This window comes from Myotis daubentonii, chromosome X (genome assembly GCF_963259705.1).
Source record: "Myotis daubentonii chromosome X, mMyoDau2.1, whole genome shotgun sequence".
In the NCBI taxonomy this organism is placed as follows: Eukaryota; Metazoa; Chordata; class Mammalia; order Chiroptera; family Vespertilionidae; genus Myotis; species Myotis daubentonii.
Genome location: NC_081861.1, coordinates 138,536,396 through 138,554,604, shown reverse-complemented (window position 1 = coordinate 138,554,604; position 18,209 = coordinate 138,536,396). Strand labels below are relative to the sequence as shown.

The 18,209-nt window shown below is 46.1% G+C and overlaps 1 protein-coding gene across 1 annotated transcript; it reads left to right on the top strand.

Annotated features, from left to right (window-relative positions):
• The first annotated feature begins 15,392 nt into the window (after positions 1-15,392).
• LOC132223743 (T-cell leukemia/lymphoma protein 1A-like) lies at positions 15,393-15,731 on the top strand. Its single transcript, XM_059678767.1, has one exon. The coding sequence runs from the start codon at positions 15,393-15,395 to the stop codon at positions 15,729-15,731; it is 339 nt and encodes a 112-aa protein (XP_059534750.1).
• Positions 15,732-18,209: the final 2,478 nt, after the last annotated feature.

The following is an 18,209-nucleotide window of genomic DNA, read 5'->3' as shown; positions in this document are numbered from 1 at the left end:
AGTATACTTCTGTAAACCTTTTTACTAAGCTCTGTTGTTCTTTCTGCCACCACCTGGGTGCGAGGGTATATTGATGTCTCTCTCTCTCTCTCTCTCTCTCTCTCTCTCTCTCTCTCTCTCTCTCCCTCTCTTTCTTTCTTCATGTTCTTATTATTCTTGTTGTTCTTGTTGTTCTTGTTGTTGTTGTTGTTCTTGTTGTTGTTGTTGTTGTTGTTCTTCTTCTTCTTCTTCTTCTTCTTCTTCTTCTTCTTCTTCTTCTTCTTCTTCTCTCTCTCTCTCTCTTTCTCTCTCTCACTCTGTCTATCTCTGTCTCTCTCAAATCAGTAAAAGCATTTTGAGCCAAGCTGGTGTTTCTCAGTGGTTGAGGGACAACCTATGAACCCGGAGGTCACGGTTCAATTCCTGGTCAGGGCAGACACAAGAATTAACCAATGAGCCCTAACTTGTTTGGCTCAGTAGATAGAGGGTTGGGCTGTGGACTCTGAAATGTCCCAGGTTTGATTCTGGTCCACGGCACATTCTCTGGTTGTGGGCACGATTCCAGTAGGGCACCTGATGTATGATTCTCTCTCATCATTGATGTTTCCTGCTCCCTTCCTGTATGAAATTAATCCTACATAATAAAAGCCCAATATGCTAAGTGTCCAGTCTACCGGTCATCTCTTCAACCAATCAAAGCATAACCTGGAAATGATATACTGAAGTTGCTCAACTGCTCGCCATGACATGCTTGACCCTCAGGAAGCAGACATTCAGACTGGTAGGTCAGCTTGCTGCTGGGGTCTGCCTGATCGGGACTGAGTGAGAAGGGTTGGACACACCCTGGAGCCCTCCTACGGTCCTGACCAAGCTGGACAACCGCCAATATCCCACCCGGGCCCCAATCGTGCACCGTTGAGTTCCCGTGGCCTGGCCTCTGCCCTCTCATAATCTGGGACCCCTCTGGCGATGTCAGAGAGCCAGTTTCGGCCAATCCCCACAGACCAGGCAGAGGCACCACACTGGTGCATGAATTCTTCCATTGGGCCTCTAGTAAAAATATATGAAACAGAGAAAGACAAAGAAAAAGTCATTAAGCCTGAAAATATTCACCCATCCCCGGTAGACAAGGCTCAAAGACATCACTGGAAATAGTTTTCATTTCAATGGCCAGCGTTCTCATTGTTTGATCTAATGAGGTTCATCAACCGATACTACCGTCTCCAAAAAAAGAATGAATATTTGGGGGACTAGGGGTGTTTTATGCTGATCATCTCTTTCCTTTGAGGAATTATGAGGGATGCCAGGGCTCGTCTCCTGAAGGCTCGACCTGGCTCTATGTATGGCTTTAGCATCTAGCTCTGGATGCATATGGGTTTTTAGTTGTGTTTAGCACTAAATAGCCCCAAACAAAGCCAAGCGATCATAAAATTCATCCAGCATCGCACCAGAGTGAGGCGGCTGGAGTAGGAGCTGGAGGGAGCCCCAGAAATCAATTTCAGGGTATCTATGGTTGCATTAAAGATATCACTGACTGCTGATTAAATTCTCCTCTTGCAGGAAAGTATGCAAAAATGCAAATTGAGACCTGTAAGGCTGAGGACTGGGGATTGTGAGGGATGTGTTTCTCAGGTGTGTTTCTCATATTCAAAATACAGCACTTCCTGCCAAGCCACCATTGCTCAATGGTTGAGCTTTGACCTATCAAGAAGGAGGTCATGGTTCGATTCCTGGTCAAGGGCACATGCCCTGGTTGCTGGCTCATTCGCCAGTAGATGGCGTGCGGGAGGTGCCCGACCCGTGATTCTCTCTCATCATGGATGTTTCTCTCCCTGTCGCTTTTCCTTCCCCTCTGTCAATAAAAACATTTTAAAAAATATTAAGGAAGTGTTGCATTCAGATTAAATGCACAATGTTTTCAAATAGTTTATTATTTTTTTTGGTTCAACATACCAGGTGGGTAGTCATTTAAAGACTACATAGCCCCCGAGCTACTTTGGCTCAGAGGATAGAGCGTCGGTCTTTTTTTTCCAAATATATTTTTATTGATTTCAGAGAGGAAGGGAGAGGGAGAGAGTTAGAAACATCCATGATGAGACAATCATGGATCGGCTGCCTCCTGCAAGTCCCTCACTGGGGATCAAGCCCCACAACCTGGGCATGTTCCCTTGACCAGGAATGAAACCCGGGACCCTTCAGTTCGAAGGCCGACACTCTATCCACTGAGCCAAACCAGCTAGGGCCTATTTGACTTTTTCAAAGGGTGGAAACGCCTTGAGAAGAATGAAGCATCTCAGCATTCATGTCACAGTAATTACATGAATTCATGTAATTCATGGCAATTACAACTCACCTCACGATTCTTTCCACATTGTTCCTGTAAATGCAGACTCTGACTAATAATAAAGCTTGTAGATAAACAGCCTGTTTGTGTAAAAATGCTAGGAACTAACTTTTAGAAGATATGAACTCTGACATTCCCAGTTCTGGGAAATATGATGACCTTCAACCTTAGAACCAGGAGGATAAAGTCTAGGATGACGCACACTGGACCGTCACCTGACCACTTGCAAGATCCTTATCAGATTGGACTGTGCCTGTAGCCACGTAGAGAACATTTCAAACACAGCCCACGGACCTCTTTGCTCTGGTTGGTCTCTCCATCCTTATAAAATCCTCTGACTGCACTGAGATGTGCAGATGGGTTTTGAGATGAGCTTCCACCATCTTCTCAGGTTGCCAGCACCTGAATAAACCTCTTTGCTTCCACACCACCATCTGGCTCCCGGGACTGGTTTCTGAGGTGTGAGTCAGGGGAACCTTGTTTTTTCTGACCACATTCCTGGTACATGGATTCCTGGGAATATGTGTATCATGGTCATGTTCTTTCTTCTGCAGGTGACAGGGGAAACAGAGACCAGTCACAGAGAAAAGGAGCTATGATGGTGCTTTGCTTTCAGAGAAAGAAGAACAAGTAAGTTAAAGGTGGATGGGAGGAGGAGAAGGAAGGATTGGGGATGGAGTCTGATGTGAGGGGGGAATTTGGACTTTGTGGACTGAAGTGAGTTTAGCAGCAAAACCATACTGCTCTTGCCAAGAGCATGGCTGAGGTTTGGGGTAGGGAGAGATCATTCTATAAGTGATGTTATGGAACCTCAGGAATCCTACTTGCTCTTTCACCATTCACTTTGCTTCCAGTTTTCCCGGTCAGTTATCCCAGTGTCTCTCTGTCCCTGAATATTTTGGTCTTGCCTCTCTAACCAGCACTTGAGAATTAAGACCGCTGTTAAGAAGCCCACCTGGATGGAGACGTGGGCTTTGTTCCTCTGCCAGCTGTTAAAGGTAAAGCATATTATTTGCATATTATTAGCATGGGGTGGGTTGTTCTATGGTTTGTGAGTTCCCTCTGAGATGATTAGAAAGAAGGTGGTGTTGTCAGGACAAAAAGAAAAGTTGAACCAACTACAAAGTTTTAATTAGGAAAAGAAATAAAAAAGAAAACTAAGAGTCTGGTCAGCGTGGATTAGTTGTTTAGCTTCAACCGAGGAACCAGGAGATCACAGTTCGATTCCCTGTCAGGGCACATGACCGGGTTACAGTCTTGATCCCCAGCAGGAGGTGTGCTGGAGGAAACCAATCAGTGATTCTCTGTCATCATTGATCTTTTATACTCTTTCTCTCTCTCTCCCTTCCTATCTGAAATCAGTAAAACTATATGAAAAAAAATGGAAGAATAGTCATGGCACAGTAGAGTAGAACATTGAGTCAATGTAATCCTATATAATAAAAGGCTAATATGCAAATCGACCAAATGGCAGAAAAACTGGTTGCTATGACACACAATGACCATTGGGAGCAGATGCTCATGTCAGGAGCTCTCCACTGGTGGTCAGTGCACTCCCACTTGGGGAGCACCGCTCATCCAAAACCAGGCTCACAGTTGCCGAGCACAGGGGTTGGTGGGAGCCTCCACAGCAGCACTAAAGCGGGCCTAAGCTGTCAGTTGGACAGCCCTCAAAGGGTCTCAGAATGCGAGTTGCCCCAGAAATGACTGAGGGACCCCCCTCCAAGTACATGAATTTTGTGCACTGAGCCTCTAGTAATATTATAACTGTGTATGGTGTCAGATGGGTCTGAGATTAATTGCATGATTTTTTAGTCCAATATATAATGTCTAATCATTGGGGTGTACCCGTGAAATGAACCAAAGGTTGTATGTCAACTCATATAAAAAATGTTTTAAATATTCTATAGGACCCTGTTACCTCCACATACTCAAATTTTACTTTAAGTACGTTTTGTACAGTTTGTTCTAGGAGAGAGATCTAAAGCTCAAAAGAAGAATAGTTGAAATTTATAAGTTTGCAAAATCAACCAAAGGCAACCACAAACACAACCGTAAAAACCATAAAGATAAAAGCCGAGGTAAAATGAGTTTCGAGACCCCATCCCCTGTCTTTCGATACCAGGACCGAAGTAGCGAGACGCTCTGAGAAGCTGTGGCTGTTGCTCCTTGGACCACGGAGGGGTCATGGCCAAGCTCCCGTCGAAGTTGCACCTCACCTCGCACCCCATCTTACTGAGGATCCATGAGCCCTCGGTGTACAAGGACGAGATGCAGCGCACGTGGCTGCATCTCCGCATGGAGACAGGAGGGGTCCTGAAAGTATGGTTGCGCCAGGAAGTCATCCCCAGTGAGCATATCACACTCATCACCGGACCCCAGATTTCGGGCACCTTGCCTTCGATGTGGTCGCTCCAGTTTGAGAGCCGGTACCTGGACTCCATGGGCTGGTTCTGCCACATCGTGCGCCACGTCAAGGAGGATGACATAGAGGAAATGATCCTTGAGCTGATGGAAGAGTCGTAGGACATCTGATGGGGTCCCTGGCTCTTGTCAACCTCAGCCCAAGTCCTGCTGGCCTGCTGGTGGGACGTGTATAGTTCTGTTCACCTTTTTACTAAGCTCTGTTATTCTATCTGCCACCCCAGGGTGCGAGGGCACATTGATGTCTCTCTCTGTCTCTGTTTCATCTTGTTGATTTTCTTCCTGTTTTAGTTGTTTTGGTTATTGTTGTTGTTGTTGTTGTTGTTGTTGTTGTTGTTGTTGTTGTTCTTCTTCTTCTTCTTCTTCTTCTTCTTCTTCTTCTTCTTCTTCTTCTTCTTCTTCTTCTTCTCCTCCTCCTCCTCCTCCTCCCCTGTCTCTCTCTCTCACTGTATCTTTGTCTCTCTGTCTCTCTCCTTCTCTCTCAAATCAATAAAAGCATTTTGAGCCTAGCTGGTGTTTCTCAGTGGTTGAGGGACGACCTATGAACCTCTATATCACGGTTCGATTCCTGGTCAGGGCACAGACAAAAATTAACCAATGAGCCTTAGCTTGTTTGGCTCAGTCGATAGAGAGTTGGACCAGGAAGTCATGGGAATATGTGTATTGGTTCGATTCCCAGTCCAGGGCACATGCCCAGGTTGCGGGCTCGTTCGCCAGTAGGGGGCGTGTGGGAGGCGGCCGATCTGTGATTCTCTCTCATAATGGATGTTTCTCTCCCTCTTGCTTTTCCTTCCTCTCTGAGTCATTAAAAACATTTAAAAAAATATTAAGCAAGTGTTGCATTCAGATTGAATACACATTGTTTTCAAATAGTTTATTATTTTTTTGGTTTAACATACCAGGTGGGTAGTCATTTAAAGACTACTTAGCACCTGAGCGGGTTTGGCTCAGTGGATAGAGTGTCCGCTTTTTTTCTAAATATATTTTTGTTGATTTCAGAGAGGAAGGGAGAGGGAGAGAGTTAGAAACATCCTTGATGAGAGAATCATGGATTGGCTGCCTCCTGCTAGTCCCTCACTTGGGATAAAGCCCACAATCTGGGCATGTGCCCTTGACCAGGAATCCAACCCAGGACCCTTCAGTTCGCAGGCTGACACTCTATCAACTGAGCCAAACCAACCAGGGCCAATTTGACTTTTCAAAGGCCGCAAATGCCTTGAAGAAGAAGTAAGCATCTCATTATTCATATCACAGTAATTCCATGAATTCATGTCATTCATGGGAATTACAACTCACCTCACCATTCTTTCCACATTGTTCCTGTAACTGCAGACCCTGACTAATAATGACGCTTGTAGGTAAACAACCTGTTTGTATAAGGATCCTAGGAACAAATTTCATAAGGTATGAACTCTGACCTTCCCCGTTCTGGGAGATTTCCTGACCTTCATCCTTAGAACCAGGAGGACAACGTCTAGGTTGACACACACTGGACTGTCACCTGACCACTTACAAGATCCATATCAGATTGGACTGTGCCTGTGGGCACATAGAGAACTTCTCAAGCCACGCCCCCTGACCTCTTTGCTTTGTTTGGCCTCTCCCTCCTTATAAAACCATCCCAGCCTGTTCTGAGATGTGCAGATGAGTTTGGGGACTAGCGTCCACTACCTTCTCAGATTGCCTGTACCTAAATAAACCTCTTTCCTTCCTAACGACCACCTGTTTCCAGGGACTGGTTTCTGGGGTGTGAGTCAGTGGTATCTTGTTTTTCTGGACACATTCCTGGTACATGGACTCCGGGAATATGTGTATCATGGTCATGTTCTTTCTTCTGCAGGTGACAGGGGGAAGCAGACACTGGTCACAGAGGAAAGGAGCGAAGAACGGTGCTTTGCCTTCAGAGCAAGAAGAACAAGTAAGAAAAAGATCGATGGGAGGAGGAGGAGGAAGGATTAGGGATGGAGTTTTGCCTGAGGTAGGAATTTGGACTTTGTAGATTACAGTGAGTTTAGCAGCAAAAGCATACCGCTCTTGTCAAGAGCATGGCTGTGGTTTGGGGAAGGGAGAGATCATTCTATGAGTGATGTTATGAGACCTCAGGAATCCTACTTGCTGTTTCACCTGTCACTTGCTTCCTGTTTGCCTGATCAGCTATTCCAGGTATCTCGCTGTCCCTGAATATTTTGGGCTTGCCTTACTCACCAGCAATTGAGAAGCAAGACGACTGTTAAGAAGCCCAGCTGGATGCAGACTTGAGCTTTGTTCCTCTGCCAGCTGTTAAAGGTAAAGCATATTATTTGCACGGGGTGGGTTGTTCTATGATTTGTGAGTTCCCTCGGAGATGATCAGAAATAAAGTGGTGGTGTCAGGACAAAAAGAAAAGTTGAACCAACTACAAAGTTTTAATTAAGAAAAAAAGGAAAGGAAAGAATAGAGAAGAAAAGAAAAGGAAAGAAAAGCGAAGAAAAGAAAAGGAGAGAAAAGGGCCTGGCTGGTGTGGCTCAGTTGTTTAGCTTAAGCCTAGGAACCAGGAAATCTTGGTTTGATTCCCGTTCTGGGCACATGCTCGAGTTACAGTCCTGATCCCCAGTAGGGGCATGCAGGAGGCAACCAATCCGTGAATCTCTGTCATCTTTGATCTTTCTCTCTATCTCTCCCTCTCATCTCCTCTCCGAAATCAGTAAAACTATATGGGGAAAAAACGAAAGAATAGTCATGGCAAAATAAAGTAGAGCATTGAGTCAATCCAATATAATGAAAGGCTAATATGCAAATCAACCAAACAGCAGAACGTATGGCCGCTATGACACACACGGATCACCGGGGGCAGATGTTCATGTCAGGACCTGTCCACTGGTGGTCAGTGCACTCCCACAGGGGGAGCGCTGCTCAGCCAAAAGCCAGGCTCAATGCTGCAGAGACAAGGGGTGAGGGGGAGCCTCCACAGCAGCACAAAATTGGGCCTAAGCCATCACTTGGACATCCCTCAAGGGGTTCCAGACTGTTTTAGGCCACAGGGCTGACTGAGGGACCACCCCAAGGGCATGAATTTTGTGCAGTGAGACTCTAGTAATCCTATATAATAAAAGGGTAATATGCAAAATGACCCTAACAGCAGAACGACTGGGAATGACTGGTCGCTATGACACACACTGACCACCAGGGGGCAGACGCTCACTGCAGGAGTTGTCCCCTGATCGTCAGTGCGCTCCCACAGGGGGAGCTCTGCTCAGCCACAAGCCAGGCTGACGGCTGCCAGCACAGCGGTGGTGGTGGGAGCCTCTCCTGCCTCCTCAGCAGCGCTAAGGATGTCCGACTGCAGCTTAGGCCTGCTCTCTGCTGGAAAGTGGACATCCCCCGAGGGCTCCCGGGCTGCCAGAGGAATGTCTGACTGCAAGCTTAGGCCCTATCCACTGGGATATGGGCCTAAGCAATCAGGTGGTCATCCCCCGAGGGTCCCAGACTGCAAGAGGGCACAGGCCGGGCTGAGGGACCCCTCGAGTGCACAAATTTTTATGCATAGGGCTTCAAGTATGATAATAACTGTGTATGGTGTCAGATGGGTATGAGGTTAATTGCATGCTTTCTTACTCCATTATATAATGTCTAATCATTGGGGTGTACCCCTGAAATGAACCTAAGATTGTATGTCAATTGTCATTTTAAAAATGTTTTTAAAATTCCATAGGACCATGTTACCTTCATAGAGTCATATTTTACCTTAAGTACGTTTTGTACAGTTTGTTCTAGAAGAGAGATATAAATCTAAAAATGAAAGAAAACTTGAGATTTATAAATTTTCAAAATAAACCAAAGGCAACCACAAACACAATCGCAAAAACCATAAAGATATACGCCGAGGTAAAATGCATTTGGAGACCCCATCCCCTGTCTTTCGATATCAGGATCAAAGTAACGAGAAGCTGAGAAGCTGTGGCTGTTGCTCCTTGGACCACGGAGGTGTCATGGCTGAGGGCCCATCGAAGGTGCACCTCATCTTCCACCCAATCGTCCTGAGGATCCGTGGGCCCTCGGTTTATGAGGACGAGAACAAGCGCACATGGCTGCATCTCGTCATGGAGACAGGAGGTGTCCTGCAAGTACGGTTGCGCCAGGAAAACATCCCCCGTGAGAATATTGCACGCACCACCAACCCGCTGACTTCGAGCACCATGCCTTCATGGTGGACGCGCGAGCTTGGCAGAGGGTACCTGGACTCCATGGGCCGGTTATGGCGCATCGTGCACCACGTCAAGGAGGATGACATGGAGGAAATGATCCTTGAGCTGATGGACAAATCGTAGGACATGTGATGGTGTCCCTGGCTCTTGTCAACCTGAGTCCCAGTCCTGCTGGCCTGCTGGTGGGACGTGTATAGTTCTGTTCACCTTTTTACTAAGTTCTGTTGTTCTATCTGCCACCACCTGGGTGAGAGGGCACATGGATGTCTCTCTCTCTCTCTCTCTCTCTCTCTCTCTCTCTCTCTCTCTCTCTTCTTGTTCTTCTTCTTCTTCTTCTTGTTCTTCTTCTTCACCTCCTACTCTTCTCTCTCTCTCTCTCTCTCTCTCTCTCTCTCTCTCTCTCTCTCTCTCTCTCCATCTCTCACATCAATAAAAGCATTTTGAGCCAAGCTGGTGTTTCTCAGTGGTTGAGGGACGACCTATGAATCAGGAGGTCATGGTTTGATTCCTGGTAAGGGCACAGACAAGAATTGACCAATCAGCCCTGCTTGTTTGGCTCAGTGGGGAGAGGGTTGGGCTGTAGACTGTGGAAGGTCCCAGGTTTGATTCTGGTCAAGGGCACATGCTCTTGTTGTGGGCTCTATCCCCAGTAGGGGGTGTGCAGGAGGAACCCATGTATGATTCTCTCTAATCATTGATGTTTCTCGCTCCCTTTCTGTATGAAATCAATCATATATAATAAAAGCCTAATATGCTAGGTGTCCAGTCGACTGGTCATCTGTTCAACCAATCAAAGCATAATATGTGAATGATATACTAAGGTTGCTCAACTGGTCACTATGACATGCCTTGACCAACAGGGACAAGACATTCAGACTGATAAGTGAGCTTGCTGCTGGGTTCTGGCTGATCGGGACTGAGTGAGACATGCTGGACAGACCCTGGAGCCCTCACAAGGTCCCTGCCCAGCTGGCCAACTTCCCGTGTCCCTCCCCAGACCTAAAGGGGCACCGGTGGTGTGCCTTTTGCCTGGCCTCTGCCCTCTCATAATCTGGGACCCCTCGGGAGATGTCAGAGAGGTGGTTTTGGCCCGATCCCACAGGTCAGGCCTAGGGACCACACTGGTTTATGAATTCGTGCACCATGCCTCTAGTAAAAATATATTAAACAGAGAAATAAAAAGCAAAAGACCTTAAGCCTGAAAATATTAGCCCAGCCCCAGTAGACAAGGCTCGAAGACATCACTGGAAATAGTTTTCATTTCAATGACCAGCGTTCTCATTGTTTGATCTCCTGAGGTTTGTCAACCCATACTACCCTCTCCAAAAAAAGAACGGATGCTTGGGGGATTTCGGTGTTTTATGCTGATCATCTCTTTCCTTTGAGGAATTAGGAGGGATGCCAGGGCTCGACCCCTGAAGGTTCGAGCCGGCTCTGTGTATGGCTTTAGCATCTAGGTCTGGATGCATTTGGGTTTTTAGTTGTGTTTAGCACTAAACAACCCCAAACAAAGCCCAGCGATCATAAAATTCATCTAGCATCGCACCAGAGAGATGCAGCTGGAGTAGGAGCTGGAGGGAGCCCCAGAAGTCAATTTCAGGACATCCATGGTTGCATTAGAGATCACTGACTGCTGATTAAATTCTCCTCTTTCAGGACAGTGTTTGCAAATGCACATTGAGACCTTTAAGGCTGAGGACTGGTGAGGGTGAGGGATGTGATTCTAAGGTGTGTTTCTCACATTCAAAATTTTGCACTTCTGGCCCGAACAGCGTGGGTCAATTGTTGAGTGTCGACCTATCAACAATGAGGTCATGGTTCAATTTAAAAAAATATTACGCAAGGGTTGCATTCAGATTAAATGCACATTGTTTTAAAATAGTTTATTATTTTTTTGGTTTAACATACCAGTTGGGTAGTCATTTAAAGACTACCTAGCGCCCGAGCTGGTTTGGCTCAGTTAATAGTCGGCCTTTCTTTTCAAATATATTTTTATTGATTTCAGAGAGGAAGGGAAAGGGAGAGAGTTAGAAACATCCATGATGAGAGAATCATGGATTGGCCACAACCAGCAAGACCCTCACTGGGGATTAAGTCCACAACCTGGGCATGTGCCCTTGACTGGGAATCAAACCCGGGACCCTACAAGTCCCTCACGGGGGATCAAGACCACAACCTGGGCATGTGCCCTTGACCGGGAATCCAACCTGGTACCCTTCAGTTCAAAAGCCGACACTCTATCCACTGAGCCAAACCGGCCAGGGCCAATTTGGCTTTTTCAAAGGGTGGAAACGCCTTGAAAAAAAACAAAGCAACTCAGCATTCATATCACATGAATTATATGAATTTATGTAATTCATGGGAATTACAACTCACCTCAACATTCTTTCCACATTATTCCTGTAAATGCAGACTCTGACTAATAATGAATCTTGTAGATAAACAACATGTTTGTATAAGAATCCTAGGAACTGGAAGAATCTAGAGGAGAACCAAGATGGCGGCATAGGTTAACGCCGGAGTTTGCTGCTTTGAACAACTACTTCAAAAGTGAAACCAAAAAACGGAAGGGACATCACCCAGAACCACAGGAACGCTGGCTGAGTGGAAGTCCTACAACTAGGAGGAAAGAGAAACGCACACGGACACTCAGAGGAGGCGCAGTGCTGAAGTCAAATTCTGAGGTGCGGAGTGCACGGAGCGGGCTGGCGGCGGAGGGTGCGGTTGGCGTTTTCAATCAGGAGGGAGTTGCAGACTCTGAGCTCCAGATCTGGGCGAGTCTTTAGGGACCCAGACTCAAACGGGAGAAGCGGGACTGTCTGGCTTCGGTCAGAGCGAGTGCAGCTTTCTCTCCGAGCTTTGCAGCGGGTGCTGGGACTCAGAGAGGCAGAGCCCCTGGGGACAGGACTGAGAGCCGCCATAACTGCTCTCTCCGGCCCACCCTGTTGATCCTGTGCGACCCGCCCCGCCCAAGCCCTGCACAGAGGCATTTGCCGGATAGCCTCAGGCAAAGGCTAGATTAGCACCTCCCTAGAGGACAGAAGTTCTCTCACTGCTGACACAGCTGATTCTCATAGCCACTTGGCCTGGAGGTCAAACCCACCCTGGAATTAGCTACAACAATCAAGATTTAACTATAAGACTGCGAACAAAGACCACTAGGGGGTGCACCAAGGAAGCATAACAAAATGCGGAGACAAAGAAACAGGACAAAATTGTCAAAGGAAGATATAGAGTTCAGAACCACACTTTTAAGGTCTCTCAAGAACTGTTTAGAAGCTGCCGATAAACTTAATGAGATCTACACGAAAACTAATAAGACCCTCAATCTTATATTGGGGAACCAACTAGAAATTAAGCATACACGGACTGAAATAATGAATATTATACAGACGCCCGACAGCAGACCAGAGGAGCGCAAGAATCAAGTCAATGATTTGAAATGCGGGGAAGCAAAAAACATCCAACCGGAAAAGCAAAATGAAAAAAGAATCCAAAAATGCAAGGATAGTGTAAGGAGCCTCTGGGACAGCTTCAAGCGTACCAACATCAGAATTATAGGGGTGCCAGAAGATGAGAGAGAGCAAGATATTGAAAACCTATTTGAAGAAATAATGACAGAAAACTTCCCCCACCTGGTGAAAGAAATGGACTTACAGGTCCAAGAAGCGCGGAGAACCCCAAACAAAAGGAATCCAAAGAGGACCACACCAAGACACATCATCATTAAAATGCCAAGAGCAAAAGATAAAGAGAGAATCTTAAAAACAGCAAGAGAAAGAAACTCAGTTACCTACAAGGGAATACCCATACGACTGTCAGCTGATTTCTCAACAGAAACTTTGCAGGCCAGAAGGGAGTGGCAAGAAATTTTCAAAGTGATGAATACCAAGAACCTACAACCAAGATTACTTTATCCAGCAAAGCTATCATTCAGAATTGAAGGTCAGATAAAGAGCTTCACAGATAAGGAAAAGCTAAAGGAGTTCATCACCACCAAACCAGGATTATATGAAATGCTGAAAGGTATCCTTTAAGAAGAGGAAGAGGAAGAAAAAAATAAAGGTACACATTATGAACAACAAATATGCATCTATCAACAAGTGAATCTAAGAATCAAGTGAATAAATAATCTGATGAACAGAATGAACTGGTGATTATAATAGAATCAGGGACATAGAAAGGGAATGGACTGACTATTCTTGGGGGGGAAAGAGGTGTGGGAGATGTGGGAAGAGACTGGACAAAAATCGTGCACCTATGGATGAGGACAGTGGGTGGGGAGTGAGGGCGGAGGGTGGGGCGGGAACTGGGAGGAGGGGAGTTATGGGGGGGAAAAAAAGAGGAACAAATGTAATAATCTGAACAATAAAGATTTAATTAAAAAAAAAAGAATCCTAGGAACTAATTTTAGAAGATATAAACTCTGACATTCCCAGTTCTGGGAGATTTGATGACCTTCAACCGTAGAACCAGGACAACAAAGGCTAGGATGACACACACTGGACAGTCACCTGACCACTTGCAAGATCCTTATCAGATTGGATTGTGCCTGTGGGCACATAGAGAACTTCTCAAGCCCCGCCCCCTGACCTCTTTCCTATGTTAGGCCTCTCCCTCCTTATAAAAGCCTCTGCCTGCACTGAGATGTGCAGATGGGATTTGGGACATGCTTTCCCCATCTTCTCAGGTTGCCGGCACCTGAATAAACCTCTTTCCTTCCTCACCACGACCTGTCTCACGAGGTGGTTTCTGGGGAGTGAGTCAGGGGAACCTTGTTTTTCTGGACACATTCCTGGTGCATGGACTCCCTGGAACAGGTGTATCATGGAGATGTTCTTTCACCTGCAGTGACAGGGGGAAGCAGTGACCGGTCAAAGAGGGAAGTAGCGAAGAACAGTGCTTTGCCTTCACAGCAAGATCAGGTAAGAAAAAGATGGATGGGAGTAGAAGAAGGAGGAACAGGAAGGATTGGGCATGGAGTCTGATCTGAGGGAGGAATTTGGACTTTGTGGACTGAAGTGAGTTTAGCAGCAAAACCATGCAGCTCTTGCCAAGAGCATGGCTGAAGTTTGGGGAAGGGAGAGATCATTCTATCAGTGATGACATGAGACCTCAGGAATCCTACGTGATCTTTAACCTGTCACTTTGCTTCCTGTTTTCTCTATCAGCTATCCCAGGTGTCTGTCCCTGAATATTTTCATCGTGCCTCTCTCAACAGCACTTCGGGAAGGAAGACGGCTGTTAAGAATCCCACCTGGACGCTGATATTAGCTTTGTTCCTCTTCCAGCTGTTAAAGGTAAAGCACATTATTTGCATGGGGTGGGTTGTTCTATGGTTTGTGAGTTCCCTCTGAGATGATCAGAAAGAAGGTGGTGGTGTCAGGACAAAAAGAAATGTTGAACAGACTACAAAGTGTTAATTAAGAAAAAAAAAGAAAAGAAAAGATCCAGCCTGGCATGGCTCAGTTGTTTTGCTTAAACCTAGGAAACAAGTGATGTCTATTTGATTCACAGTTATGGCACATGCTGGGGTTACACTCTTGATCCCCAGAGGGTGCATGCAGGAGGCAACCAATCCGTGATTCTCTTTCATCATTGATCTTTCTTTCTCTCCCTGTCCCTTTCTCTCTGAAATCAGGAAAACTATATAAAAAAGGAAAGAATAGTCAGGCACACTAAAGTAGACCATTGAGTCATTCATATATAATAAAAGGCTAATATGCAAATCAATAAAACGGAAGAACTACTGGACCCTATGACACGCACTGACCACCGGGGGCAGATAGTCATTACAGGAGCTGTACACTGGTGGTCAGTGCACTCCCACAGGGGGAGCGCCACTCAGCCGAAAGCCAGGCTCAAGGCTGCTGAGAACAGGGGTTGGTTGCAACATCCACAGCAGCATTAAAGCGGGCCTAAGCCGTCAGTTGGACGTCCCTCAAGGGGTCCTGGACAGTGAGAGGCTGCAGGGCTGACTGAAGGAGCCCCGAAGGGCATGAATTTTGTGAGCTGAGCATCTAGTAATATTATAATAACTGTGTATGGTGTCAGATGGGTATGAGATTAATTGCATGATATATTAGTCCATTATATAATGTCTAATCATTGGGGTGTACCCCTAAAATGAACCTAATGTTCTAAGTCAACTGTCATTTAAAAAATGTTTTTAAAATTCCATAGGACCATGTTACCTCCACAGAGTCATATTTTACATTAAGTACGTTTAGTACAGTTTGTTCGAGAAGACAGATCTAAAACTGAAAAGATAGAAAAGTTGAGATTTATAAGTTTGCAAAATAAACCAAAGGCAACCACAAACACAACGTTAAAAACCATAAAGATAAAAGCCGAGGAAAAATGGGTTTGGAGACTCCATCCCCTGTCTTTCGATACCAGGACCAAAGTGGCGAGAGGCTCTGAGAAGCTGTGGCTGTTGCTCCTTGGACCACGGAGGGGTCATGGCCGAGCTCCCTGCGAAGGTGCACCTCACCTCCCACCCCTTTCGCCTGAAGATCCGTGGGCCCTTGGTTTATGAGGACGAGAACCATCGTACGTGGGTGCATCTCGTCATAAAGACAATAGGTGTCCTGCAAGTACGGTTGCGCCAGGAAAACATTGCCATTGAGAATATCGGACTCAACCCCATCACGCTGACCTCGAGCAGTATGCCTTGGATGTGGACGCTCCACCCTGTAGGCCAGTACGTGGACCCCATGTACCGGTTCTGGCGCATCCTGCACCACGTCAAGGAGAATGGCGTGGAGGAAATGATCCTTGAGCTGATGAAAGACGCATAGGACATGTGCTGGGGTCCCTGGCTCTTGTCAACCTGAGCCCCAGTCCTGCTGGCCTGCCGGTGGGACGTGTATATTTCTTTTCACCTTCTTAATAAGCTCTTTTGTTCTATCTGCCACCCCCTGGGTTCAAGAGAACCTCTCTCTCTCTCTCTCTCTCTCTCTCTCTCTCTCTCTCTCTCTCACTGTCTCTCTCTTCTTGTTCTTGTTCTTCTTGTTGTTGTTCTTCATCTTCTTCTCCTTTCTCTCTCTCTTTCTGTCTCTTTGTCTCTCTGACTCTCTCTGTCTCACACCCTCTCTCTCAAATCAATAAAAGCATTTTGAGGCAAGCTGGTGTTTCTCAGTGGTTGAGGGATGACTTATGAACCCAGAGGTCATGGTTCAATTCCTGGTTATTGCACAGACAAGAATTAACCAGTGACCCCTAGCTTGTTTTGCTCAGTGGATAGAGGGTTGGACTGTGGACTCTGTAAGATCCCAGGTTCAATTCTGGTAAAGGGCACATGCTAGGCTTGTTAACATGATCCCCAGTAGGGGGTGTACAGGAGGCACCCGATATATGCTTCTCTCTCATCATTGATGTTTCTCGCACCCTTCCTGTATGAAATCAGTCCTATATAATAAAAGCCGAATATGCTAAGTATCCAGTTGACCGGTTATTTGTTCAAACAATGAAAGCTTAACATGCAAATGATATACTGAGGTTGCTCAACTGCTCACTATGACATGCATTGACCACCAGGGAGCAGACATTCAGACTGGTAGGTCAGCTTGCTGCTGGGGACTGCCTGATCCGGACTGAGTGAGAAGGGCTGGACACCCTGTGGAGCCCTCCTATGATTCTGACCCAGCTGGCCAACCTCCCTCATCCCATCCCGGCCCTGATCGTGCACCGGTGGGATGCCTTGGCCTAGCCTTTGACCTCTCGTAATCTGGGACCCCTCGGGTGATGTCAGAGAGCCAGTTTTGGCCCATCCCCGCAGGCCAGGCCTAGGGACTACACTGGTGCATGAATTCGTGCACCGGACCTCTAGTAAAATTATATTAAACGGAGAAAGACAAAGAAAAAGACCTTAAGCCTGAAAATATTAGCCCAGCCCTGGTAGACAAGCCTCAAAGACATCACTGGAAATAGTTTTCATTTCAATGACCAGCGTTCTCATTGTTTGATCTCCTGAGGTTCGTCAACCAATACTACCCTCTCCAAAAAAAGAACGAATGTTTGGGGGATTATGGGTGCTTTATGCTGATTATCTCTTTTCTTGAGGAATTATGAGGGATGCCAGGGCTCATCTCCTGAAGGCTTGAGCCGGCTCTGTGTATGGCTTTAGCATCTAGCTCTGGATGCATATGGGTTTTTAGTTGTGTTTAGCACTAAACAGCCACCCAAAAAGCCCAGCGATCATAAAATTCATCTAGCGTCGCACCAGGAATAGGCAGCTGGAGTAGGAGCTGGAGGGAGCCCCAAAAATCATTTTCAGGGCATCCATGGTTGCATTAAGGAGATCACTGACTGCTGATTAAATTCTCCTTTTGCAGGAAAGTGTTTGCAAATGCACATTGAGACCTTTAAGTCTGAGGACTGTGGAGCGTGAGAGATGTGTTTCCAAGTGGTGTTTCTCATATTCAAAATATTGCACTCCCTTCAGCAGGCGTGGGTCAGTGGTTGAGCACAGACCTATCAACCAGGAGGTCACGGTTCGATTCCCGGTCAAGGGCACATGCCCAGGTTGCGGGCTTGATCGCCAGTAGGGGCCTGCGGGAGGCTGCCGATCCGTGATTCTCTCTCATCATGGATGTTTCACTCCCTCTATCTTTCCCTTACTCTCTGAGTCAATAAAATCATTTAAAAAAATATTAGGCAAGTGTGGCATTCACATTAAATGCACATTGTTTTAAAATAGTTTATTATACTTTTTAGTTTAACATACCAGGTGTGTAGTCATTTAAAGACGACCTTGCGCCTGAGCTTGTTTGGCTCAGTGGAAGAGCTTCGGCCTTTTTTTCAAATATATTTTCATGGATTTAGGAGAGGAAGTGAGAGGGAGAGAGTTAGAAACATCCATGATGAGAGAATCATGGATCGGCTGCCTCCTGCAAATCCCTCACTGGGGATCAAGCCCACAACCTGGGCATGTGCCCTTGACCGGGAATCAAACCCGGGACCCTCATTTTGAAGGCTGACACTCTATCCACTGAGCCAAACCGGCTAGGACCTAACAGACTTTTTTAAAGGTAGGAAACGCCGTGAAGAACAAAGCATCTCAGCATTAATGTCACAGTAATTACATGAATTCATGTAATTCATGGGAATTATAACTCACCTCCTCATTCTTTCTACATTGTTCCTGTAAATACAGACTCTGACTAATAATGAAGCTTGTAGATAAACAGCATGTTTGTATAAGAATCCTAGGAACTAATTTTACAAGATATGAACACTGACCTTCCCAGTTCTGGGAGATATGATGACCTTCAACA

Bases quoted from the DNA above. Each gene is read 5' to 3' on its own strand.
- LOC132223743 (XM_059678767.1), top strand. From the start codon at position 15,393: ATGGCCGAGCTCCCTGCGAAGGTGCACCTCACCTCCCACCCCTTTCGC.